The sequence below is a fragment of the Thunnus thynnus genome, chromosome 20 (assembly GCF_963924715.1).
Source record: "Thunnus thynnus chromosome 20, fThuThy2.1, whole genome shotgun sequence".
In the NCBI taxonomy this organism is placed as follows: Eukaryota; Metazoa; Chordata; class Actinopteri; order Scombriformes; family Scombridae; genus Thunnus; species Thunnus thynnus.
Genome location: NC_089536.1, coordinates 13,700,628 through 13,726,423, shown reverse-complemented (window position 1 = coordinate 13,726,423; position 25,796 = coordinate 13,700,628). Strand labels below are relative to the sequence as shown.

Below are 25,796 nucleotides of genomic sequence, written 5' to 3'. Positions count from 1 at the left end.
GGCCCCGCTGTTGCGGTCCAGCCAAAAAAGGAGCCAGTTAAAAGAGAAGAAGAAGTACAAACCAGTCACACAAAAAATACAAAGAGAGGCCAAAAGATCTGAGTTTGTTTCTGCCATTCAGAGGATGTAAGTCATCACTTGATGGTTTGGTGAACATGCAAGCGATATACAATACTCACCATGATTGTCTCAAGTCACCAGTTCAAACCCAACTGAGCCCTTATGGGAGATTGAAAAGAAATTCCAGACAGTTCTCTGCTGCTAACATCGAAATGCCAAATAATAGAAAACTGTCACTTCCCATCTACAGAGCTTTTGACAAGGCACACTGAAGCTGTTTTGGGGACTTCTGTTGTCCCAGTTCCTTTTAACTTTCCTTTTAGGTCTTTGGTTTTTGGTTTTGTTTCTGTGCTTCTTATTTTAGGCACTTCTTTTGGCAGAGACTTGGTGGGAACACTAATTAGATTCATGTCAGCTCATACTCTTCCAGCATCTCTTTGAGACTTATCCCACAAAGTAGGAGTTTAGTGTGTATCAGCAAATCTGTTTAACCTGGAAGCAGTTGGATTGAAATGAGAGGCCATGCATGCCTTGTTAATTAATAAAGTGAAATTCTTGCGCTCTTCTTTGCTAAAATGTGGCCTTTCAGTGTTGATGCAGGGCCTCAAGCCACTCTGAACAGGAAAAGCTGCCAGGATCCTGACAAGACCCTCTTGTTCTGCAGAAGATCTGTTCAAATTTAACAAGGAGTATGGCAGTACAGAGTCAAGTCCAATTCCTTCTCTCCTTTGAATGAAAACATGACATGGCTTTTTTTGATTACTGTCCTATTTTTGTCTACGTACTTCAGCTTGCAGATAGTTTTGTTTTGTTTGGTTATAAATCCCCATATCAGTCAACATTTGATATCACATACATTTTCGACTGTTTAAGATGCATGAACATTTTCTATATATATATATATTGCTAACGTTCAGATGTTTTTTCAGTAAAACCTTGTTAACATTAGTAACCATATCAGACAGGAGCTTACCGGCTGTGCTCGATGGCTGTTAATGATTACAAAGAAGCTGTCATTTGTAGTCCAGATGCACGAACAGACATGCATGCAAAGACGTGCGTAGTTTCTGTTGGTTATTTTTGAAGATGCTAAAAAAAGAAGGCCTTATTCAGTTAAGATTTCAGCGAAATTGAGAGAATGAGCCTTTGTCGACCACAGCCAGGGTCACAAGGTAAACAGACGAGTGCTGATAAAAGCCTACGGTAGGTGACAACTAAAACTACGGGAAACATTTGTTATGTGTAATCTGGGCTCTAATGTAATATGTTAAATTGCTTCAGCAACTGTGGCACCATGTTTCACTGAGATCCGGGAAACAGAACAAAAGACTTTTTAACAATCCCCATAAGGGTTAATCTTCCTTGACAGTTTCATTGTTTCGCCTTAACCTAATCAGGCATTACAAACACACCTTAATGATTTGCCAAATTATCAGAGCACCTTTTCAAAAATCATAGAGGTTGATATCTCTAGTGTGGGAGAAATCAAACAAACTAGGTTGTTTATTGTCGTTAATGAGGCAAACAAGGAAGTACAACCTCAGGCAGGAAGAGAAATTCGCCTTGTGATTAGAGTAGGTGTTTGGAAACTTTTACTTACTTTTACTTTTACTACTACCTTACTGATTAAAAAAAGAGCTTTATGCTGTAAAAGGTACACTATTTCATTCTTACCTGTCCTTTTTATTGTGTTTTTTTATTGGATCAGATTAGTAGAAAACACTGTAGTAGTCTGGCTCTCTGATGGTCTCTCAGATTCCTTTTGGCCATTCTACTGAAGTGAATTGTTTATACTGTGGAGGCTGCGGTCACTCACTGGATGTGCAGTGGGCATCTGGCCAACCCTGCTACAGACCTCCCTGTACTGTCAGCTGACTCCGTTTCCCAGGGTCCCCCAATCCAAAAGGCCATCTGAGTCAATCTCTGCAAACACACAAGGAGGCGAAGCTGGAAAAATGTTTAGATTCATGCTGAGCAGCCAAACATCAGCAGCTAAACAACTTTAAACAACTATTAGAAATGTAATGAAAGTAAATGTGTGTAGTTTTACTCATTTTAGTGATGTTTCAATGCATGCAGCAGAGGAGTCAGTAAACATTTTTGAGGGTCTTTGTCGTTGTTCAAGCTGATTTTAATTACTTTACATCTCCGGTGTGTTTCAGTGTGTGTGTGTGTCTATATGTGTCCAAAGCAGTGATGTTTTCCATCCATGACCACAGGGCCTCTCAGCAGAAGTTGACTCAGCTTGAGTAGGAGTCATTAAAACAACCCAGCTTGCAATAGCTTCAGGAAAGCCTCGCGTCATCTCTGACAGGCAAAGCTTACCCGGATCTGACACCTGATGTTGCAGAAATCTCCCTCTTTCGACGGATCCTTTGATGTGTGTGGGAGTGTAGAAAGGAGGGGAGAGGGCATGAATGTACTCCCCCACAGGGCTCGGTCAGTGATCAGTATGAGCCGGAAGGAGCCACTAGAACAGACTAGCTGACAGTTTTAAAAGAGTTCAAACAGAGATGAGCAGTTTACTATCCTTATATTCCTTAGTTTTTGTTTTTATTTGAAATGGAGTACCTCAGATGATTTTCACGTGAGAATAATATTGTTTCTCTCTAAAAAAATAGTATTCAATTTCAGTTTTAGTTACAGCTTTTTAGTTTCCTTGGGTACAAAGACTCTGACCCGACCCACTATCGATTTGTCCCTTGTTTCAGTTTTAAATACAAGTTTAGTATGTATGTGTACAGGTAAAGTCAGTAAATGTACTTACTGTATAGAGCTACTGTATGTGTAATATGATTATCACAGGCAGTTATCTGCCATTATTGATTTGCTATGACCAAAGGATCTACAATGTGGAGCGTGGATTTCTGGCACAATTTCAACCACTTTCAAGGTGCATTGAGAAGGGAAATTATCTTGAGCAACACTTTCAAAACACACTAATGGCAACCAGTGAAGAATCCAGGAAGTTACTGGCCGCAACCAAGAAATAGTTTGGCACAAAGCAAGCTGTAAAACTGGGATTTTTTGTTTTTACACTTTGGTTCTTGTACCAATTCTACAAACAAGGTATAATGTTCTATCTAGGTAGCTTTAGAAGTGCTGGTAGGTGCTTTTTGTTACCATTAGATAGAGATAAGCTAGCTGTTCCCTTGTTACCAGTCATTGAGATAACCTAATGTTAAGATAGCTTGGTAGCTTAATAGTTACTGCGCAGACATGAGAGTGGTATCAATCTTCTCATTTAATCTCAGTAAAAAAGTGAATAAACGGATTTTCCAAAATGCCAAATTATTCCTTTCAGTAAAATATTTCATGCTTTAGATTTGGCTTGTTTTAGGTTTAATTTACTGTCATATAATTGTTATTTAAAGAGTAACTTAACAAGAGGCTGAATAACAGTGTTTTGCCGCCTTCTCTGGCTAAAAGTCTGCTTCACCTATGGTTGGGGGTGGTCAATAGTGTGCTCTGCTGAACCTCTAACCACACTCACCAGTGATGTCACAGGGTCCCAGAGTACACCTGTACATTACTGCAGCATGGTGAGAAGTTAAACCAATGGAGGTCAGCAAAAACAAGATTTTTAAGGGATGTTTTTTACTTGATTTTGAGGCTAATTGAGTATATTGCTGCAATACTTACTTACATTATCATAATTACATTTGACCTTGTATACGCTTATAGTCTTCTGGAGGTGAATTTTGTTTCTATTTTTAACATTAGTCAAGTGGAAACAAGCTATGGTAAAGCATCAAAAACATCTAAAAATGGCAATGGCACACACTCTTGGGGGGATTTTATACATTCCTGTGTCTAAGAAGAGTATGACACCCCCACCAGTATCTGCCCCACCTTTTCCTTTAATAAAGTCTTTCTTCTTTATACCCCCTCTGCCTCATACACTGAGGCCCACTGTAGCAAGGGGCCTATTCATGAGGCCAAGAGACAGTGAAGGGAAACACAAAGAGCTCCCCACACAGTGGAGAGGGCTGTGAGCTCAGCGCTGACCCCTGAAGGATGTGTGTGGGCTGCACCCAGACACTGGGGCCCCGCCGACTCCTGCCCAGGCTCCTCCCTCCTCTTGACTTGACCTTTCACTAAACCCTTACAACTCCCAAAACAACCTCAAACAAGGACTGTCAATAGCAACTGTTTGAAGAGAGATGACTGAATGACATAAAGTCTGAATGGTTATCGACTGTTCCCAAAAACCTCTGAAGAGTCTCTACCATGTAAAATGATGGCATGCCGCAAATGGCTTGAAGCACAAAAGCAAGACAGTGAGAATGAGCAGCTGAAATCAGTATTTTAAGACAAGTCCTTGAGTTGAACTCCCTGATATCAGATATAAATTACAGTATAATATTCTGAATGCGTCTGCCTGGAAACTTCACAATCTTTATTAGTCAAGGCCTTTCTTTTTCTTGTGGATAGTAATCGTGACAACTCTAGGCTAAAGCCATTGTTTTAAAAGTCTCCTAAATGTTTTCACGCCAAGAAATGTATAATAAAATTTAGCATGAAGGATTTCTTGTTTTGCTATACCTCTGAGACCCTCTTTTCTGTGTGTGTGCTTCCAGTGCTGGACCAGCTCCTGACGGAGCTCCACCGCTTCCTGCTCATCCTGGACAAGGAGACCCTGAGTGGGAATGCCACCATCCAAAAGGGCTTGCTCTCCGATCTCCTCCAATCCTACAGAACTTCAAATGGTATGAAGGAAAAAACTGAGAGTAGAAGTGTAGGTTCTTGAACAGAGAATACTGACTGCCATTTCAAAGCATAGTGGATATACTGTATATAGAGTAGAGCATTTCATTGCAAAAAATGGTTTTTCAGTCTGGAAATCATCCATTGTGGTTACTTTTATGTTTTTCCCAGGATGTCAGTTATTGATTAAGTCACTGCAAGACAATATTTCTCTCAATAACCACCATTTAGTACTGTGAGTTGACATTTACCTACCATGATGGCTGCTGAGTGTCTTAGAGTTCTTGCTCCAAGAAAGTAAATCTATGCATTTAATAACAACATAACAGGGACTCTTAATCAATTAGGTCAGGCATACTGGAGAGGTTAACCAGTTAGCCTATTAGCCTACATGCATTGGCCAGTTATCACCTATAAGACAAACAGGTATATTTTCTGCTAAGATCAAGGCCATCTCCAACTAGAGCTTGGTCATAAGCATTTCTTCAGTATAATTCGTCCTCACTTACATTTCCGAATGTTGTGGTATTTGTGATTACATGACAGTTTCATTGGTTGAAGTTTAACCACAAATGTTTAAATATGGGGTTTTAGCTGGCAGTGGCTTTATGCAGAGCACCTTATGTAACGGGTTGTCATGCCCTGTGGTTCCCACAATTCAATAAGCTTACATCGTCGGCAGTTTGACTAATGAGAAGCTATCAAACGACCCATTGTGGAATTATTTTGCTATTTTAAACTCTCAGTAACCACCATGTAATAATGATACTCTTGCAGGCCTGTATTATCAAGCACATTTGGGGTCTTTTAGCTCATTTTAGTAGTTGAAAACCACATTGTGGTGACTGAATTAAACATTTTTGCCTACATCTCTAATACCACAACATTAGGAATTAAAAGGAAGGTTTCCTGTATCAGATGACCATTTTTTATTTGGTGGATGTTTGCGGTTATTAGTTTTACACTTACAAGCAATCTTAAAGCAAACAAAATGCCTCTTGCTACTATATTAAACGATGCATGACCTGTTAAAGTATTCTGTCAAACAGCTCAAGACAAGTTTATTTTTCTTGCTCACTGGCTATGACACTAAACATGAAAATGGCGCAACTGCTGGTGGGCTGATGGGATTTATTGTGGCTGGAAGTTATGTTATCAGCCTCAGCTCCTAGGTGTGTGATCAATTGGGAATAATGATTGAAATTTTGCTGCTACTTTAGAAACCTGAGCTTCATGTAATGGAGTGAGAACTTGCAGAGTTATGAAACCATTAGACAGTAGTATGTCCAGAACTCATACTGGCCCAAAATCTTTCCTTCATGCTAATCCTTGTAATACCAACTTCTTTTAAATTGACTGTCACTTTTGGATTGAAAAGGCCAATATGGGTTTTTCAACTCCCTCTGTGTCTCTCTCTGTCCGACACACACAAGCAGTCATGCTTTTCCATGTTCAGGTCCTGGACTTGTCTCTCCATACTTCCTCTCCTGGCCCTGAGCTGTATCATTTTTCCGAAGCTACATTTATCCTCTGGGGACGCTCACTTCCTTTGAGCAGCAGTTTATAAATAGCATTTCAAGTCCGTTCCCCCGAAAATCTGTTTTCACTGTACAGGAAAAACATCGTTTCATTCTGCTGCTGTTTGGTTTCACCTTGTGATATCTATTTCAAAGGAGAAACCTTCTCCAGAGTATCACCCAAGGTTAGAGTTTTGTTTGATTTCCTCTCAGGGTATAATCGTAGTCTAAAATATTCAATTCAATTAAACAACCTTCCTCAAAACTGCGCTACAGCTCCGGAATAAATTCCCATGACAGGTTACAGTAACCAGCTGGAGCCTGCTGTGCCAAAACCGCAGGGTTTATTGTTTGAGAAAAGACATTCGTTCAAACTGTTTATGTGGCAAAGTTATGGCAGTGTCTTCGCCAGCTTGTAATTACTCCACCATGTTGAGACCGACATTAAACCAAACACAGTCTTTTTCTCACTAAGCTGTCTTCCACACCGGTGTATGACATGAGGTTTCATCATCTCTCCATGTTGCCTAAATGATCTGATTGCTCGCATCGGCCCATAAATATTTACATTTGAGTGCACAGAGGAGTCAAGTCGAGTCTCTAATAGCTGCCCCAATCATTTGTCCAATAAGATTCAGCTCCTCTCACCATGTGAAACACTTACATCACTGTGCCTTTACTATTGTCATGGGAAAACATAACTCTGACAATAATTACTTTATTCACTAAATTTCAGTTGGATTACACTTTGGGTTGAGAAAACTTTCTGACTGGGTAAAACTGTAGCTTTTGTTTCTTGTAGCAGAATTCTACAAATTCCACACCTAATTTTTCTTTAGTGAATTTGAATTATATGCTGATATGAAGTATAAGTACAATTGTAAATTTCTCTGAAGTGTAGATTGGTCTAAGCAGATGCACAAAGTTCAGGAGCTGCATTGTATATTTAGCTGTGCGATCCTCTAAAACTTCAAAGATAGAAGTGACACAGTGCTCTATCTGTGCAGGCAAGGAGTTTTCTGACTAATGTCTGATGAATGCCCGTCGCAGTAGGAGTGGGTGTCAATAATGGGCTCAACTGTCTGCACAATGGGCCGTTTGTTTGGGTGAAGTCCCCCTTTAATCCCAGACTTTTGACAAACATGATGAAAGTTTGTTTGCTACTTTCCCATCTGTGCTACAAGTGAAAGGGGAAATATGCTTCAGGACACTCCTCATGTGATTGTATACAGATAAATCACATTGTGAATATACAACAGAGCGAGACAACCTCAACAAATGGAGATGAGTGTCAGATTTGTGAGCTGCTCCAGTTACAGTAACTCAAATATCCAGTTCATATCAAAATGAACTTTTATAGCATACAGGTATCTCCAATCTTCTACAATAGTAAAATGAAATTTAGTTTCACAACTAATCAGAAAAAAGACAACAACTTTGTCACTGAAAGTATAGTATAGTCAATGTGGACGCATTCATGATAAAACCCAGAGGCTTCTGGGAATCAAGGAATAAATAAATGTGTCTAGGGAGCATCCAGGGTCCTCACCTTACCAAAGATTTTACCGAAATAGCGCTTGTCTTGTGTTCCTTACTGGCACCAATCACATGCTTATTTTCAGTTTGATTAAAGCTAATGTGATTACTGTATTAGAGAGTCATGCACAGAGCTCTGTCCTGTAGAATAACTGTGCAAGGGCTAAAGAGGTGCAACATTTTGGACACTTTCATCCTTCATCCAGTTGTCCTCATCCTATTTTTATTCATCTTAAGTGCATAGAGTGTACCAGAGTATTTGTAGGGATAATGCAACTCTTATACTGCAGATGCAAATCGTGCATGTGTCACTTTTACAATACATGACCTAGTCTATGTGTCTAGTGTGTCTAATGGGGCTATTTAAACAGCTACTTCTAGTTTATTCAGAGTACCAAGGCAACTTCCTTGAAGACTGTGCTGAACTATTCTGATGTCACCCGTTAACCACCTTTTGCTGTTTCCATGTAGGTGCTGACGAGGAGTACATCTACATGAACAAAGTCATTGTTACTGGGAAGGACAAAGGCGACAAAGGTGTGAGTTTCAAAAGGTTCCTCTCCAAAGTGTGATACTGATATTCGATGGGGATTTTTTTTCCCAAAAGGTAGCTGAAATATAATCTATAGAGAAAAGTATTTTATCTTCTTGTTGGAGCCAGGGATTATGGCACAGTATAGCATTTTTAGCCATGCATGGCTCTATGAATTGCAACGTCATTAGATCTAATACTCAGGTTAAAATATATCAACAACTGTTGGACAGATTTCCATTAAAGTTTTACACACATTCATTTTCCCCAGAGGATGAAGCCTACTGACTTTTCCTCTTGCACCACTGAAAGGTTGATATTTTTGTTTTTGTCCATGAAATATAGTGCATCCATAGTGAATCCTTATGACTTTTGTGATCCTTTATCTTTTCATCCACAACCACCAGCAGGTCAACATTTGTCCAGTACTTTGGTTTATGACCAAATATCTGCAAAACCAATGACATCCCATCAGCCTCAGCTATACTTGGCTGTGCTTGGTGCTAATTAGTAAATGTTAGCATCTTAATATGTTAAACTAAGATGGTAGACACAGTATTATACCTGCAAAACATCAACCTCTCAGCAGTGTCACTGTGAGTATGTTAGCATTTACCTCAAACACAGATGTACATCCTCAAAGAGCTGCTGGCATGCTGTAGGCTCTTAATCTTGTTAGAAGACAATAAACCTTTTAGTTAGTACCATATTTCATTGACTTTCATGTTTGATTAGGGTCATTCTTCAACAGTCCTCATACACTGTTTATATTCATAAACAGAATTAGTACACACAAACCCTAAAATATTAGCTTGGGCAAAGCTTTTTCACATTCAGTGTAAGCACATGATACTTAAAGTATTTAAGTACATGTCGTGATAGGAGTGTGCTGTTACCTACTGCAATATTCCAGTTATCTCTCCATTTCAGACTAGCCTGGCTTGAGTTTTGGAATGCATTATCTCTGTAAGGGATGTTTCTGCTTGTTTCCAACTTGGAACTAAACTTTTGAAAAAAAAAGTCTCCCATTTTCTAAGATACTCGTATTTTGAGATTGTCCAAGTTGGTCAAACGCCAGTGCATACTTGTTAACTTATTGCACCTCATACTCAAAGGGACATGAGTCAAGTCAATAGCAGACACATGCAGCAGCCCCCCAGCTCCCCACCTCTCACCCACCATTTCCTGTCTGATTCGTCGTAGCTCCTCACAATCTGAAACTGACCTGTTTTGTTTGGACCACGATAAAGAATGTGGTTTGAGCAAGCACAAGACTTAACACACATAGTTTCTGCAGCGATGCTAGCAAAGCCGCAGATTTTCTTTCACAGAGACTGAAAGAAAGTGGGGGCTGAGATGTGAAAATTTATCTTAATTATAGTTATCTCAATGCAATTAGATGCACATTATGTGGAAATACAGGTATACAACTGGAAATTTTGCTTAATGGCCTGAACAACTTACTTTTGTCATGAGCCCCACAGGTCCAAGCCTTTTTTTTCTTTTGGTGTTTTATGCTTAATATGATGTAAATGAGTTCATTTTTAAGACAGAGAAATATACACTGAGAAAATTTTAAAGAGAAAATGTTAAAAGCTGAGTCGAAGTCACTGTGTCAAAGTTCTGCCCTTGTATTTCTATGTAAATTCACATATAAATATTAAAGTAGAAATAGAAAGTAGGTGAAAGGTCTGAGGATAGAGGAAGTGGTAAACAATGGGATACCAAGTAGTCACTTATCTTGGCAGAGATATACAGAACACTATCCCACCCTGGGAGTCAAAAGATTGCAACATAAATCTGAGGGATTGCGGGATAACAGAATGGAAAAGCAGAAAAAATCTTTTTTTTGTTTTGCTTTAATGTGGTTTATTTTTTAAGACTGTCTTCCAGTATTGGCTTTTTTGTTATAAATGTGTAATAACTTGACCTCTTCAAGCCTCTTAGAATATTCAAATAAAACAATCTGAGAAGGAATAATCACAACTCACAACATATGCAACCAGTGATGACAGGTCATGAGTACATGGCCTCATTTTAAAGTAATTCCACATTTGGAAAGTACACTTAGTTGTTTTCTTGCCAAGATTTAGATGAGAAGATAGATATCACTCTGTAAGCTGTATGCTAAATATAACACTGCAGCCAGTAGCCAGTTAGCTTAGCTTAGCATACAGACTGGAAATGAGCCTGGCTCTGGCCAAATCTGCCTATTAGCACCTCTAAAGCTCACCAATGAACACATTATATCTACATGGTCAGAAAAAAGCCAGCTGTTTCCCCATGTTTCCAGTGTTTATGCTAAGCTAAGCTAACACAGAGATATAAGAGTGGTATCAATCTTAAAAGCAAAGCATACATTTCCCAAAAATGTTCCTTTAAGGGGGTCACAAGTCAGAAAGGTTTGGAAGAACTGTGTGCTTCATTGTTAATTAAAGGGTAAATGTACTGAAAACCACAGCTCTTTCATCTCTTAGTCTTTCCCAATTTTCTTGATCCTGAAATGTGGTGCTGTGTGTTTTGTGTAATAGGATTGTTGCTACCCTACAAATGCTCCCCCTTGATTTGAGTTATGTGGTCACTGTAATTTAACAACGAAGGGTCTTGTGCTCACAGTGAGGGTTAGGGATACCAGGAAGCATTGCTATGTATAGGAGACATCTCAACATCTTGAAATAGTGTAGAATGAAAATAGCTTGAATTCTGACTTGCATGATAAACCTTTCATTTATCCATATTTTCCATATGTTCATTTTATAACGCTCAACATAAATGTAAGAGCTCACATTTCTGGTATGCACTGACATCTTACTTTATACTTTTATGGCCTAGATGACAGATCAGATGCCCTGGTCAATGGAAAAGCAGCAAAATATGTCCCTGTCCCACAGAAGAGCCTTCCTGACCTGCCGCCCCCCAGAACAGTAAGTGATTACAAACTCAAGTCCCCGAGTATGGATTAACACGTGAAATGATTTGGCATAAAATACTCCATTTTTTGAGCATCTGCCATGGATGTGGGACCGGTAATAGCATTGTTGACCTCAGTAGGACTGCTGAACTCGCCAAAGTACATGGGAAAATTCAGTGGAAATCATGATGTTGAACTATCTGCAAAAGGAGTCCAAAGACAAATTCCAACAGTGAACATAATTGACAGTGTTTTGGTCTTTTGTTACAGTAAGGATAATACCATCACAAAGCACATCAAGTATGCAAAATAGAGTACGATGGATTAATATCACATGTTACCAGTCCATTCTCACTCCATTGGTTTTTAATATCCTGAAAAAATGCAGTCTGTGGCCATACAAGCCAAACACATTTCCCACAACTCTCAAAATCACAAGCTAGAGGCTATGTGAAATGTATTCTCCCACAGAAACAGGTATTTAATCACTCATCAACAAACCTGGTGAAGTGAGGGTTTCAAGAGTGAGTGAGAGAGCTGTGGTGTGTTTTATGTTGACTGACTGGGAGGTTAGTGGCTCCTGAATTGGCCCAGTGTGACTTCAGGAAAAACTGGGGAATGAGAGGTTTAAAACATCCCGTCAGTGCCTTTGAACTTTACACACACTCACACATGCACAGTGGCCTCCCCTAATATAAACTACAGTAGCATCTGTTGCTAATCAGGACAAATGCTTAGTGTCAGCACATGTACGAGTGTGTGTGCATGTGAAAGTGAATGCTTTAAAATGAAGACCATTTCTATTAGAATCTCCAGAATCATGTAGCGTCAGTGTTTTTTTTTTTTTTTAATTCTTAGATTTATATTCCAGTTTAGAAACCCTAAAAAACATATTGTTTTTCAGTTGTTATTTCACAGTTGTGGTGTAGCTCTCATGAATTCCTCAGATGTGTCTGGCAAAGGCATTTCTTCTTCCTTCCCTTCTGCACCCAACCGTGGTGAAACTGGTCCCGTCTTGGGAAGCCTGAGTAAACACGTCCACAGTGAACCACTCGTTGGAAATCCCTTCATCTGCCTGCGGGGCTTCCATTCATCTCCGCTGATGGTGTATTCAAGAGTTAACATGTATTTGACTGTGAACACAGAATCCCCCCTTATCATTGCAGTGAACAGCGCCCCCTTGCTGTTTATGTAGTGTCCGGGCATGGCTGTCCACTGGCCTGTTGTAATATTGTAGGAGTCCATTAGACAACGTAGGAAATCATCGCAAGGCCCGTTGCGCATCACATATAAATTGTCCCTGTGGGCCACCATACAGTGGCCATAACTTTGAGGTCTGATCATGGTGGTGACAAGCTTCCACTCATCTTTCATCGGTATGTATTCATAGATATCTGTAGTATCTGGTGGCTTCCAGAAACAAACAAACATCCGACGTCTTGCAACAGCGCAAGCAGCAGATGCAACCGGTCTTGGTGCATGTTGTATAAATGTCCACTTTCCCTTCTCAATGTCGTAACTCTCTGCAGAGGAAATTATCCGTTTTTGGACCCCGCCACCAATGGCATAGAGTCGGCCCTCGTGTCCCATCAAGGTGAAGTCACATCTCGGTTGCTGGGGTCCAGGAAGAGTAGTCCAAACCCCTGACTCTGGGTTGTAGCAGAAGCTGCTGTCCACTGTTTCCTTGCCATAACCGTAAACTCCCCCTACAATGTACAACCGATTGTCAAGCACTGCCACTCCAGCCAAGGAGGTGCTACAGAGAGTTGGGAGGTTTGTTAGATGCTTCCATTCTCCCGCTTTTTCATCGAGGTAGCAAACAACCCTGATTGTGCCGTGTAGCAGTTCCATTGAAGGGGAATGAGTACCTATCGCAATACAAGTAGCAGGCGACAATGATTGAGAATATTGGAGCAGGTCTTCAGGGATTGTACTCTCTGCTGCTTCCTTCAGATCATCAAAAGCATCACAAAGGAAAAGGGCAGCACTGTGAAAGAGTGTTTGCAACCCAAAGATGGAGGCTGCATGGTAAAGCAAGAGGCAGTTGTTTGTGTCAATAATATCACAGAGATGCTGCTCCAAACATGCGATCTGCAGGAAAGCAGCACATTCAACAGCATCTACAAGCTCCTCTGGGTCACTGATAGTGGGACGCTCTCCTCTGCAGACAGTAAGAGCAATAAGGAAACCCCTTGCATGCACTCCTCCTTTCAGGTAAAGCTCGTCCTGCTGGCTTTCTCTCATCCCAGAATGAAAGAGGGCACAGAAGTAGCTGCTGTGCCCCGCTAGCAAGTCCCGCTCCACAGTGAACCAGCTCTCCTCCACCCTCACTCTCACCCAGCCCGTCTGGTGCTCTGTTACCTGCAAATCAAGGGTCACATTCTCAGCATGAATATCCTGGTTAGGTCCCAGGCCTTTAGGCACTTCCATGATCTCTTAAACCTGGGTATTTTTTCTTCCTAAAACAGGCTCTCAAATGGCATTGCAGGGACAAGTGTGTGACCTGAGTGTAGTTTAGCCATTTTTTCCCCAGAACTGGACAGTAAATAAAGGTTTGTGAGAGTTCCATTGCGTCCTGTCTGCATGATCTGAAAATAGAGTTGTACTATAGATAGCAGCTGTGCCATTTGTGAGTGTCAGGCCAGGAAAGGGAACGGGTGACATCCACAGTAAGCGGTGCTGTGGCTGCCGGCAACTGGTGATTATCATAACCGCAATATGATTGGCTAGCTTAAGTATTTGTTGAATTATTCATGATTATATTATCTGCCAGCATTACCCGCAAGTTTAATCCAATCAGGATTTACTTGATTATTTCACTTTCATGCACTTTTTGTTTTTCCTTATTCATAGTTATATATTAAAAGTTGGTTACTTGCAAACATTTATGCATACAAATGGAGGGAAAAACAAAATCTGAAACCAAAACTATGAAGGGTGGAGGTCAAATTGTTCCCAAGTAGGCGAAATAATGGAAAAATAAATACAGTATGTGCAAAATCTGTCATGTGATTTTTTTGTTTTTTTTCTTTCTCTCGCTCATGGAATAAAGCTGACGTTCACTGTCTTTTTTCCATTTTCATTCATGCTACTTCAGAATAGTTTTCATTTTAATTAAGTGTTCCTAACCAAAAATCTAATATGTTACAAGGAGTGGAGAGATAGCAAAGGTCCAGAGAGTTCTCCTGAATTGAGCCTCCGCAAATCTGAGCTGCGCTGATTATTTTTATCACTACCTTCTCCTCTTCTCTGAGCTCCCACCACGCTCTCAGATACACTGTGTGTGTGTATGTGTGTGTGTGTTTTCGCTGCGCCGGATTCTTGGCATGGGAACCAGGGATTTTCCATGTTCCTCTGACTGTTCATTTTTTGGGCTCTTTTTCCCACTCTTTACTCAAAGCCCCTCCACCTCACCCCTATCCCTCCCTCACCGCCCCCTCTCCTTGCTTTGTTATTTATGCTCTGACTCCCAGATTCATTCCTTTTGCTCAGTGTTTCTGTGGTGAGGATGTGCATATGTGTCTGCGTGTGAAGTGAAAGGAGGGGACTTAAGTGAAAGCAGAGTGAAAGTCTTCGTTTAGAAAAAAAAAAGAAAAAAAAAAGCTTATATCCAAAGACACACAGACATACACCTGGCATGTTCCCTTCTGTTTTCTGCTTCATGTCAGTCCAGCTGGTCTGTGCAGTGGCTCAACATACTCCTCTTTAGCCTTGGCCAAAACAACAGGCAGATTTAGTTTTTTGGGAGAAATACAGTGGGAGTGAAGGAGAAAAAGAAAGAAGATAGCGATAAGAGTGGGTGGGCGGTCCATGGGGCTGCTGCTGCTGCTCTGGAATGCCTGAGCTCTTTGTTTTAATTAATAACAGATGCTTTAACGGCTGGGTTTTTTTCACTATAGAGCAGTTTGTTGTGTTTGCAAGAGTCGTTTTCTCAAGAATCACTTTTTCTTATTAAGTTCCTGTCAGTTCTTAAGCTTTTGTAGCTGTCTTTCTGTCTTTTGGGGCTGTACAATCTCAAAAGTAATTTCCTTTTAAAGGTCACTCAAATAGATTAAGTATAGTTTCTGGTCACATCAAAACCACAGAAAGACAATATACTGCACTGCAACTTGCACACTAACATCAGTGTTATTGCTTAGCAACAAAAATACTGTAGAAAGGGTTTCTGTAATTTGAAAGTTAGTCAGTGACACAAATTTTTATTGGCTTTCCAGATCCAAAGTTTTTGTACATCATTGTGAAACTGGCCTAAATGCATCCTGTTCCTTTATGATTCATGCCATCATCCATCAAGCCAACTCAGGATACTGTTTTCCCCACGATTTATTTGCTGCATTTACGAGACTCATTCATGTCGGTCTCTTATTTTGTTGTGCCAAAAAGTTTATTTTATTGCATTTGAATATCCAAAGGTGATACGTTGTTAACATTTTAGCTGAAACACTTGTAAATTGATAGAGCCAGCACAAATTGTAGAAAGTACACACCTAAATTGAATGCAGTCATTATTAATCTTAATGTTTTCACTGCTTGTTTGTTCTGAGCCAGTAAAACAAGTTTAACAGTTTACAATGTGATTATATCCCTTTTTTTCTATTCTTGTTTTTCCAAGAGAAAACCATGACTCCAATAAAATTCTAACATTTGCATTTGCTGACACTTGCATTATGAAAAATCTTCAACGTCTCCATAATGTATAACTGACGTCAATCTCCTTAAACCACAGTGATAGCATCTCTGTCTCGCTCATTCCTTGAGAGATCCCACACATCCTCCTTTCTGGCATGTGGGCTGATCACACAAACACATCTTCATCACTATGACTGTATAACATGACATGACATGACGCCACTTCACTTATTACGACAGCTTACTGCATCTGCTATGTATTACGGGAAATGAGTTCACAAATGGTGGGAAAACAGCTCATAAGCAGGGGATTCCCTGTTTACTGAGAGCCCACATCACAACTGATGGTGTTGTGATATTTATATAAACAGACAAATATGATTTTTTTCCAGTATTTTGTTGGTCTGTAAATCTGAGCTAAACCAATAACTCTATAATCACTTTACCATGGTATCTGAGGACCCACCACAGATTGGTAACCACCAGCCTCACACATAACAGCATCTTTTTTCTTTTAATTGTATTCATTTCTCCTTTATAGAGAGTAGCTCAGCATTATCAGCCTCTTAAAGTCAATTTGGAAGTCATATTACAAGAGGGCAATAGCTTTTGCTATATCAAACATCTGATCTCCACCCTTAATTAAACAAACTCTGATCATACAAGATGCTTTAAGATGCTCAACTTTATGAAAGGTCATACTTTTCCATAGAGCCAACCTCCCTTGGGCACGGTTTGCATGATATATGCACCTCCTTTGCTTAAGGGTTATATCTCATATTGCTATGATCTTGTAGAGAATGTGACAGCCTGTTGGGGAAATAAAGTGAAAATGAAGGAATACAGATGGCATGTGCACGTCAGTGGTGGAAGGGGATGTTAGAGTTAAGACATTGCTTATTCTCGTTCAACTGGAAAGAGTTTACAGAGTTCACTTGAGAAAAACTTTGCTTTTAAAAAAAATATATATCAAAGCAAAATCAGACTTGTGCAACATGAATATATGAGCTGTATCCCCACAGGACTTATCCTATATATTTAGCTTGGGTGCTACATTACCAGAATATTTGAAATCCTTTTACAGTAATCTCTGAAATCCGACATGTAAATAGTGTAATATCTTCCTTAATGTTCATCTTTGAAGAAAAATCTTTCTATTTAAGTCTGTCTCCATCAATCTCTTTGCATCAAATATGTAGTTTCTCTGTTTTCGTTTGCACAGAGCACAATACATCGTGGTAGATTTTATCTTCATTGGCAGCCAGTGACTTTACAGCTTGTATCTCATCTTGTTTCAAGCATCTACCAAGACAAAACATGTATACAGTGTCTCCCACCATCTGCTATCCACCTTAGATACCTGAGAACTTTAGACTTGTGATCACAGGTCGAGTGTTTTCAAGTGAGGAAATTCCAAACAGTGAGAACATAGGAGTATGAGTCAGAGAGTGGCTATTTAATGTCTGGAAATCTCAACACCTGGCAAGGGAAAAGTTAAATTGTGTAATAAATATTGCAAAACAGGAACAGATACAGTAGGTTGACATTTGTATTACTAAGAGTGTACTGTAGGTGGATTTAAATGAGAGTGATGCATCATTGTTCAGTGGAATACTGTGCAGTTTCACAATTCCAAGGAAACCTGTTTTTGTATACCAAATAACTGTGACCTTCTGCCTGAAACGAATTACGTACTCAATCTTTTTTTCCCCAAAATTCTCCCAAATTCTCAATTGCAGATGTGTGTAATGTGTGACACCCTAACCCCTTTAACGTTTAAATGAAGACACCAGGGATTGAGTTTAAAGTTAGTGTGTATTCACAGAAATTCCTCAAGATTCTCAACTTACTCTCTTTGACAAATAAACGATAAAATGAAAGTCCACCAATGACAGACTTTTCCAAAATATATTTTGAATCGTGTAGCTGACTGGCAGACTTTAGTTGAGCATAAAACTAATGGAGGTATTCTGAATGAATTGAGCCAAGCAGCAAGCAGAGAGTTTGGTGCTTTCCAGCAGTATGGGAAAGGGCAGACAGACAGTCTTTACCACACAGGAGACTAAAAGAAAGACAGAAGTGAAGCCAGAGTGCTGATTGATTTCAGGAAAGCCACTGAGCCCACACACACACACACAGACACACACGCATTTAAATACATGTTCCCCCTTCTCTTTTCCATGCTCACACATACACACACGTACACTCTTCCCTGAAGGCAAACATGTTACTCTCTAGTGCACAGGGTCAGACGAGGATTGGTTACACGAGGAATTCCCTACTTACTTCTGAAATGACAGCTGGATTAGCCAAATGTTCAGCCTGGGAGAGGAACACATGTTAGTTATGTGTGTGTGTGTGTGTCGGTGTAATCCCTTTCTACTGACATCAGTTAGCCTATGTCATATCTGTGTGCACACAAGGGTGGTCTGCATGTTCAGTGTGTGTGAGTTGCTGTTGTTCTTAACCTGGACATTTTTCTGTTATGAACACACTAGTACTTATTAATTGAGGTATTTCTATATAGGATCAATCCTTTTTCCTTAATTTGTCTTATGAATACACCTGATATAATTGGGATCTGAGGCTATAATGCTTGGCCAATTTTTGACTTTCAGGAAGAATTTCTTTTGACTGATTTTCCTGGTGGACTTTATCTCCTAAGCAGAATCATCTGCATTGTCAGGTCATGCTGTACAGTTTTATGATATTTTATTTATTTATTTATATATTAATCTCACACTCTATACTACATTCCCAAGTGTCATATCTGAAGGATGGACAACAACAGCTGGAAAAGCTTGAAATTTAAAGGTACAATATATGACATTCAGCCCCACTAGATGTCAGCAAACAGCTATTTGCTATATAGTGGAGTAATGGCGTCCTGAGCAGAGAATGAAGTCACACTCCCTCTGTGTGTGTTGTTATCCGAACTTCTCTGTTCTTTGTTTTGGAAGCTGGTCATGTTAGTGCATGTGAGTACCTCCCTGTCCTCCCCACATCCGTCTTCAACATGGACACCAGGTCACAAACTTTCTCATATTACTAAAAACTAAACAGTATACTAAAATATGTTTCTGAAAACATTTGCGGCGAGAAATAGGCAATGCAGTAACAGAATCTTGAACCATATTTGATCAGCACTGCCTAGTTTGACAGTTTGATCTGAGTTTCGTGAACCGTGTGTTCAGTTGCCACTTGCTTTTTTCCCCCCAACTTTATTGAGTAAATGACGCATGCATTTGTTTTGGTCTGAGATGCTGGTGCTCTAGTTGGCCTGAATGTTGTATATTGCACCTTTAAGTGTATAAGGGTTATAGAAGATAGATCAATTTGATCCATTCTCACTGCTTTATTTGAGTCGACTGCCTCTTATTATTCTGAGAAAAAAAACATTTGTTTATTTTTGCCTTGCCAAATCTTTCCTCTGCTTCCATCCCTCAGATCTGATTCACTATTTCTGTCACAAGTCATTTGCTCATTATGGTTTTTTTCAGGAATTTCCATCTAATAATAAAAACAAGTACTTTTTTATTTGCCTCACTAGCCTGTAAAGCCAAGGGGAAATGATAGTTTATCCTTATAAGTATATCCTTATAACGCCCAGGTTGGGGGCTGTTATAATGACAATGATTACAATGCATGTCACTGGAATTAAGTGGATGAATAAAATGCTTTGAGATTCACAATATCCCACTCCTCTCTGTCTCTCTTTTCATCTTTTTCTTTTCTACTTCCTCAAAATTTTCCCCATTTTTCTCTCTGTGTCTGTCTGTCAGGGTGTGGTGGGTCGGGAACCATTTCCCTTACCTGCCATTCCAGCTCCAGCCTGTATAGACACTTCGGAGAGCTACTATGAGGAGGCTCAGCCCTATGAGGAGACTGTCAATGGTAAGACCCATGGTTCAATGTCATATTTGTATTTCTCTTATATGTGTTTGATCTTATGAAAATGTTGCAATTTTTATACAGATTAGCATTACTCATGGCAAGAGTGTTAGTGAGACTTAATTTGAGGGTGTTACTTCAAGGCAATACATTTTTTTGCAGCTTACCACTGTGAGTTGATCCCCAGTAAACGTTTTACTCTTTGAAATGTACGATCAATGAAATTTGCTGTTAATATATGTTTTAACTATTTTCCAATCCAAACCCTTGAGTTGTTGGAGTTGTGAACTGATCGGAGTGATCATCTGCTTTGTAGTATCTGTTGTTCTTCAGGAAACATCAGCGTCCGAGCTGTTAACCATGATGGAAACAGGGTGACACAGTAGCGACAGTACTGCCAACAAGAAAATATCTGTTCTTGAGAATGTGGTTTCACATGCTGCAAGACCTAGGGTGTTATTATCATGCACCGTGAGACCACGACCATTGTCTATTACAAGCTTTGCTCTGCTGTTAGGACGCAGTAACTTGGTTTACATGTTTGGCTGCGGTAAATGAGTCACATGTGAAAGTTTTATGCAATGCTAAAATCTAAAATGCTTAAGGTATTATTTAAGAATTGCCATGTTTATTAATAATCATTATATAATAGCTACTGAGTAAACTCGACTCTGATTGGGCAGAGCGTGCATGTTATTTTCAGACAACTATCTCTGATGGCCCACACTTCATGCATCATTTCTCAATAACCACAAGGTCATGGATGTGCCCTGATGTGACATGGGACAACTTTGTTTTCCTATTGCTGAAAATGTTACGTATATAGGTTGATGTAAAAAAAAAGAAAAGAAAAAAAAAAGCAAAATAAGTTGGTGAGTAAGTGATTGCTGTTGTGTAATGCAGTGTCTTTACTTTTTTGAATATATTATGTTTTCTACATTTTCAAACAACTTTTCTAAATGCATTTCCCCCCACAATTTTCCTCCAATCTTGCTATTTTCTTCTTCTTCTTCTTCTTCTTCTTCTTCTTCTTCTCCTTCTTCTTCTTCTTCTTCTTCTTCTTCTTCTTCTTCTTCTTCTTCTTCTTCTTTTTCTTCTCCTCCTCCTCTCCGTTTTCTCTGATGTTGTGTAGATCTGGACTGTTTTGGCCTCCTCTCAGGGCCCTGGATGCGAGTGCAGAGCTCTGACAGTGTGGTGTATGCCGTTATCACCAGGGGTAGCTACCTCTTTGTCACAGGACCTGTGTGTGTTTGCATGTCTTGGTCTTTGCCCTTGTTTGAGGCATAAGCCATAATGTGCATGGGCCAATCAGCATGCCCTCCAGTCCTCATTGTCCAGCATGAGCAGCATCCTGCATGTGAAGGAACAACTTCAAGTCAAGACTTGACAAGAGCTATGAGTCCATCTTATCAATTTTCTCATTTAAATATTTTCCCTTTCATCATAATCTTTTTCCCGTCAACATTTTCCATCATTGCTTTATCAGCTGATTTACAGTCTGACTGCCGCAAGGAAATCCTCCATTCCATTGAAGAAAGTCATCAAGGTCAAGAGTTCAGGCACTGACATCCTTCATCCCACAGTGCAATCTAAACTCAGCCATCTTTTTTATCTTTGCTACTCATGCCTTTACGTGTTTCTCCCCTTGTGACTGTTTTTGTTCTTTCAGTTATGGCATTAGTGTGTCTGATTTCTGTTTTTCAGATGACGGAGAGGCAGTTAGCAGTTCCTATGAGTCCTATGATGAGGAGGAAGTGACTAGAGGAAAGTCACCGTCAGCGCAGCACCAGTGGCCATCGGCGGAGGCATCCATCGAGCTGATGAAGGATGCTCGGATCTGTGCCTTCCTGTGGAGGAAGAAGTGGCTTGGCCAGTGGGCTAAGCAGCTGTGTGTCATCAAAGACCATCGCCTGCTGGTAAAATCAGAATTGAATCCCCAGTGAGGCTTTGTGTACAATAATTATGGTTATGAGCAAAGAGGGTTTTATAAAGGTCAGGGTTTGTTTATATTCTCTTTGTATTTATGACAACTCATTGTAACTCAACATGGAAAAAGATAAAGTTAGAATGAAAATATATTTAAAGCTCCATGTTAAGCTGTCACAAGCAGTTCTTGTTTTGCCTCTTATTTTTAGGATGGAAAAATACCAATCCAATTAATCAACCCGTACACAAACATAGTAATAGTACAATCTATTTCCTCGTGGGCTGAGAATGATGAAAAATCCCCAGCAGACCCTTTCACTTTGAATGATTAAAGCAGAGAAGGAACAGGTGTAACTGCAAGAATGCAGCATGTTATTAATTACTTCCTGCTTTTTTTCTGCTGTGAAAACAATTCGTTCTGAATAGACGTCACAGTTTAAAAAGTTTCAAACAAGGAAGGAAATACAATGGATTGCTTCACCATTGTCAACAGTCTTTCAATAACCAATAATAAAACTTCTTACACTACACTACAATATTACCAGTAACTGGTGACTCACTGGTTTAAGATGTGGTCCATGACTAGACTTATCGCTGTTAAAACAAAGGCAAAATGTAAATCAATAAATCTTTTTCTGTCATTTATTAGAAGTACTTTTGTGTGATTGACAAATACTTTTTATGTGAGAACATAATGTTCATAAGAAAGTCATGTTGTTGCAGAGTTGTACATCATCCTACAAAAGCACATGAGGGTCATGTTAGAATCACTTGACTTGTGATTCACAAGTCCGCTGTCTGTCTTTTGTACTAAATCATAACAGGATTATGAGTCCTTTAAAAAAACTTTTAAAAATGTAGACAAACATATTATGAAATAAACATAATAATGATAACACATATTAGAATGGAAGCATTTTTAGCGGCTAACCTCAAACTAAACACCAGACATTGGAGTGACAAACATTTGCCTTTCGCTAACTGTCAGAATTCATTCTAAAGATGCTTTACAATACCACAAATATACCAAACACGCTTTTTAGTTGCCCTGAAATACATATAAAACAGTTTCGCTGTTGCCTACTGTCAGCCCGTACAACCACAAATTTAAGTCAGTGTTATCTCTGCTTCTCTCAGTGCTATAAGAGCTCCAAGGAGCAGACGCCCCTGCTAGATGTGAGCCTGCTGGGCTGCAGCGTGGTCTACAAGGAGAAGCAACTGAAGAGAAAGGAGCACAAGCTGAAGATTGTTCCAGCTGGAGGGGAGGCCATTGTACTGGGCCTACAGAGCAAGGAGCAGACAGAGCAATGGCTGAAGGTGACAAATATCACAGAGATATGCTTTTAAACAAATCCTGCAATTTTGATAGTGATTTCATTGTTCAATTTATGAATATGATGACATTAATTATGTCTCTTCTTGCTTTTTAGGTGATCCAGGAGATCAGTCCTAAGCCAGCTGAAAACTATGACCACCAGCACTCTGGCTCTGACTCTCCCAGGCTCATTTGTACTAAGGTACACTTATTTCAAACATTTATCTATAGGATTCATCCCAGGTGATCAGACACGCTCTGAAAGAGACCTGAGAACCAGAAGTAGTGTTGTTTTTTTCTACTGGTGTCCTAAGTAGCTACCTAAATGACTAAAATTTAAACGTCCTTGCAGGGGGACCTGAGTGAGAGATACTCTGTGGCTTCAGAAAGCGGGAGCAGCACTGACAGCCACGCCGAAACTCCTGAAAACAAAGATGGTGAGTCATTCCTTAACTTTTTAGTTTTCAGTTTTCACACAGGCTTGTGTCTCGGTCAATTTCCTCTTAGTCTTTGGTGTTGACATGTCTGAGTAATTCTTTCCTTTTCTTATCTCCTCCACAGTGAAGAAAAAATGCAGTGGAGGTTTGAAGTTCAGCAACCTCATGAACATTGGCAAGAAAAAACCCTCCGCATTGGAGAGCTCAGAGAAATGTGTCGACACCTCAGGTGAGCACAGATCTATATGTCAGGCCAAATTGTAAGATCGCAAAGCATGTCAGCTGCAGTTACTATCCTGTGACATAGTCCTCTTCCTGCTCTGTAGCTCTTGGTGGATTTTATTTGTACAAGCAAGTGAGGTCTAGTGAAAGTCTACGTTATATGTGCATTCTTGTTATTTGCTAGACTAAACATGAGAGTGTTTCTCATATGTTGCATTCTGATTTTAAAACACAATTTTAAACTCTTAGTACTTTATACAATGTGGAGAACAATTTAATGGTATATTTGAGCATTTTCAGCCACCAAGACGGCACCACAACAATATGTTAACAATAGCCAATGATTTAAACTATAAGAATCAATATGTTTGTGTCATTACACACAACTAGACAACCATGGGTGAGGTGTTATTGGCAAAGGAACTTCAAAGCATTCATGTACAATCAGCTAGCAGGAAAGAAACCAGACACCTTTTCCTCGTCTGTCAGGCTACCTCAATGTGCTGGTGAACAGCCAGTGGCGAACCTGCTGGTGTCTTATCAAGAATGGCCAGCTGTGGTTTTACCAGGACAAGGGCAAGTACAAAGTGAGCCAGCCAGCTGTGACCCTAGGGGGCTGCAATGTTTTGCCCGACCCCAGCCCTGAGCACCTGTACTCCTTCAGGATCGACATGGACGGGACACAGCTGGCGACCCTAGAGGTAGGTAGACCTTTTCTACTACTTCAAACTACTAAATGTTAGAGCTGAATTCAACTGTTTCACTGAGCTGTGAGTGTGTGAAAACCAGATAAAAATGACAAGAAGTTGTTTAGTGGTGCGAATGTTTTTCCAACTGCTGCGGAATAAATGGTTTGGTGTACAATGATTTGACACCTCAACCAAAGTGAGGTGTGTCATTTAGTTAAAGGTGTCAAAGTTGGTGTCTTGAGATGTTGTTTGGTTGCAAGCTAGACTGTTTACCAAAAGTGCCATTCTTCAAACTCATTGCACTACCTTTTATACTTTTGTGTACTTGTGTGTATTTATATAATTCCTTTACTTATGTTTCTGAAACTTTCTTAATATACTTGCTAATTATATATTTAGGAATAGTTATATTTTAGTAGTTAAGTCTGTTTAAATCATTTATTCTGCAAGTGCACTCTTTTTGGTGGAGAAACAGAATTTCATTTCAATGTGTGCAAGTACTGAGAAATGGCAATAAAGTAACCATGAATCTTTAAAATAGACCACGGTGTCTGTGTACATGCTGCACATTTCCTTTGCTCAGTTCAAATGTGGCTCAGCTGAGACCTTACTTACTCTATAGAAGACGGTGGGTCAGAGGAAGAACAACAAGTCAAGCACGTCAAGACAATGAGAGTTCTGTGTGAAAACCACATGTTAGCACTTCTGAAAGAGACTGGTGCTACTTATATGAGCCAAACATCAACATGTCCTCATGTGGAAACCCCTTTCTGCTGACATCAGTTAGCCTATGTAATATCTGTGTGCACACAAGGGTGGTCTTAACATTTAGTGTGCATATGAGTGTGTGTGTGTGTGTGATGGGTGGGGATGTACTGGGATTTTGAGGCACTAATGCAACGCCCTTTTTTTCTTAAGGCTTCCAGTACCACCCTGCCGCAGTGCATATTTGGCCATAGCCAATGGAATTTAATGTTTAGTCTTTAGTCTAATGTTTATGGTTTGTTTCTTTTCTTGTGTTTCTTTTTTTTTTTTTAAATTTCACCTTCACATTTCATATTTCATTTACCAAAGTTCACAAAACAACTCTATATAGCTATAGATGAGCTTTTTGCATCTCCAATAACAGGGTGTGAACATGTTGTATCTCCTGTTAAACTGTCCCATCACATGTGTCTCAAAATGTTACAACAACTCGTGCGGCATTGCTGATTTACAGTATTGCTTGTTGCACAAGAGGCCTTATTGTAACTGACAACACTGAAAACACATTCTTAATGGTCACAAAACAGCAAAATTTAACATAAATAGCTTTAATAGACATGCAGATCACTAAATCAAATCATTGCTGTGTCTCACTGCTTCTTGACACATCTAAGTTGAGTGGCACTGCTCAGCTGGAGGGTAGACAGTTCACATCTTTA

The 25,796-nt window shown here is 39.7% G+C and overlaps 2 protein-coding genes across 3 annotated transcripts in view; one reads left to right on the top strand and one right to left on the bottom strand.

Annotated features, from left to right (window-relative positions):
- The window catches only part of afap1l2 (actin filament associated protein 1-like 2), a 41,306-nt gene that overhangs the window by 11,840 nt on the left and 3,670 nt on the right, over positions 1 to 25,796 (top strand). The window contains exons 2-12 of one of the 2 annotated variants that reach the window (XM_067576992.1): positions 4,641 to 4,769; positions 8,292 to 8,357; positions 11,185 to 11,276; positions 19,675 to 19,786; positions 20,916 to 20,999; positions 21,488 to 21,699; positions 22,847 to 23,026; positions 23,140 to 23,226; positions 23,377 to 23,461; positions 23,586 to 23,690; positions 24,173 to 24,384. In XM_067576992.1, coding sequence (XP_067433093.1) covers positions 4,641 to 4,769; positions 8,292 to 8,357; positions 11,185 to 11,276; positions 19,675 to 19,786; positions 20,916 to 20,999; positions 21,488 to 21,699; positions 22,847 to 23,026; positions 23,140 to 23,226; positions 23,377 to 23,461; positions 23,586 to 23,690; positions 24,173 to 24,384 — 1,364 coding nt within the window. The remainder of the gene's footprint in view (positions 1 to 4,640; positions 4,770 to 8,291; positions 8,358 to 11,184; positions 11,277 to 19,674; positions 19,787 to 20,915; positions 21,000 to 21,487; positions 21,700 to 22,846; positions 23,027 to 23,139; positions 23,227 to 23,376; positions 23,462 to 23,585; positions 23,691 to 24,172; positions 24,385 to 25,796) is intronic. The other variant, XM_067576993.1, reaches the window with a different exon arrangement.
- On the bottom strand, positions 11,271 to 14,282 carry LOC137172510 (kelch repeat and BTB domain-containing protein 13). Its single transcript, XM_067576994.1, has one exon. The coding sequence runs from the start codon at positions 13,691 to 13,693 to the stop codon at positions 12,176 to 12,178; it is 1,518 nt and encodes a 505-aa protein (XP_067433095.1). The 5' UTR covers positions 13,694 to 14,282; the 3' UTR covers positions 11,271 to 12,175.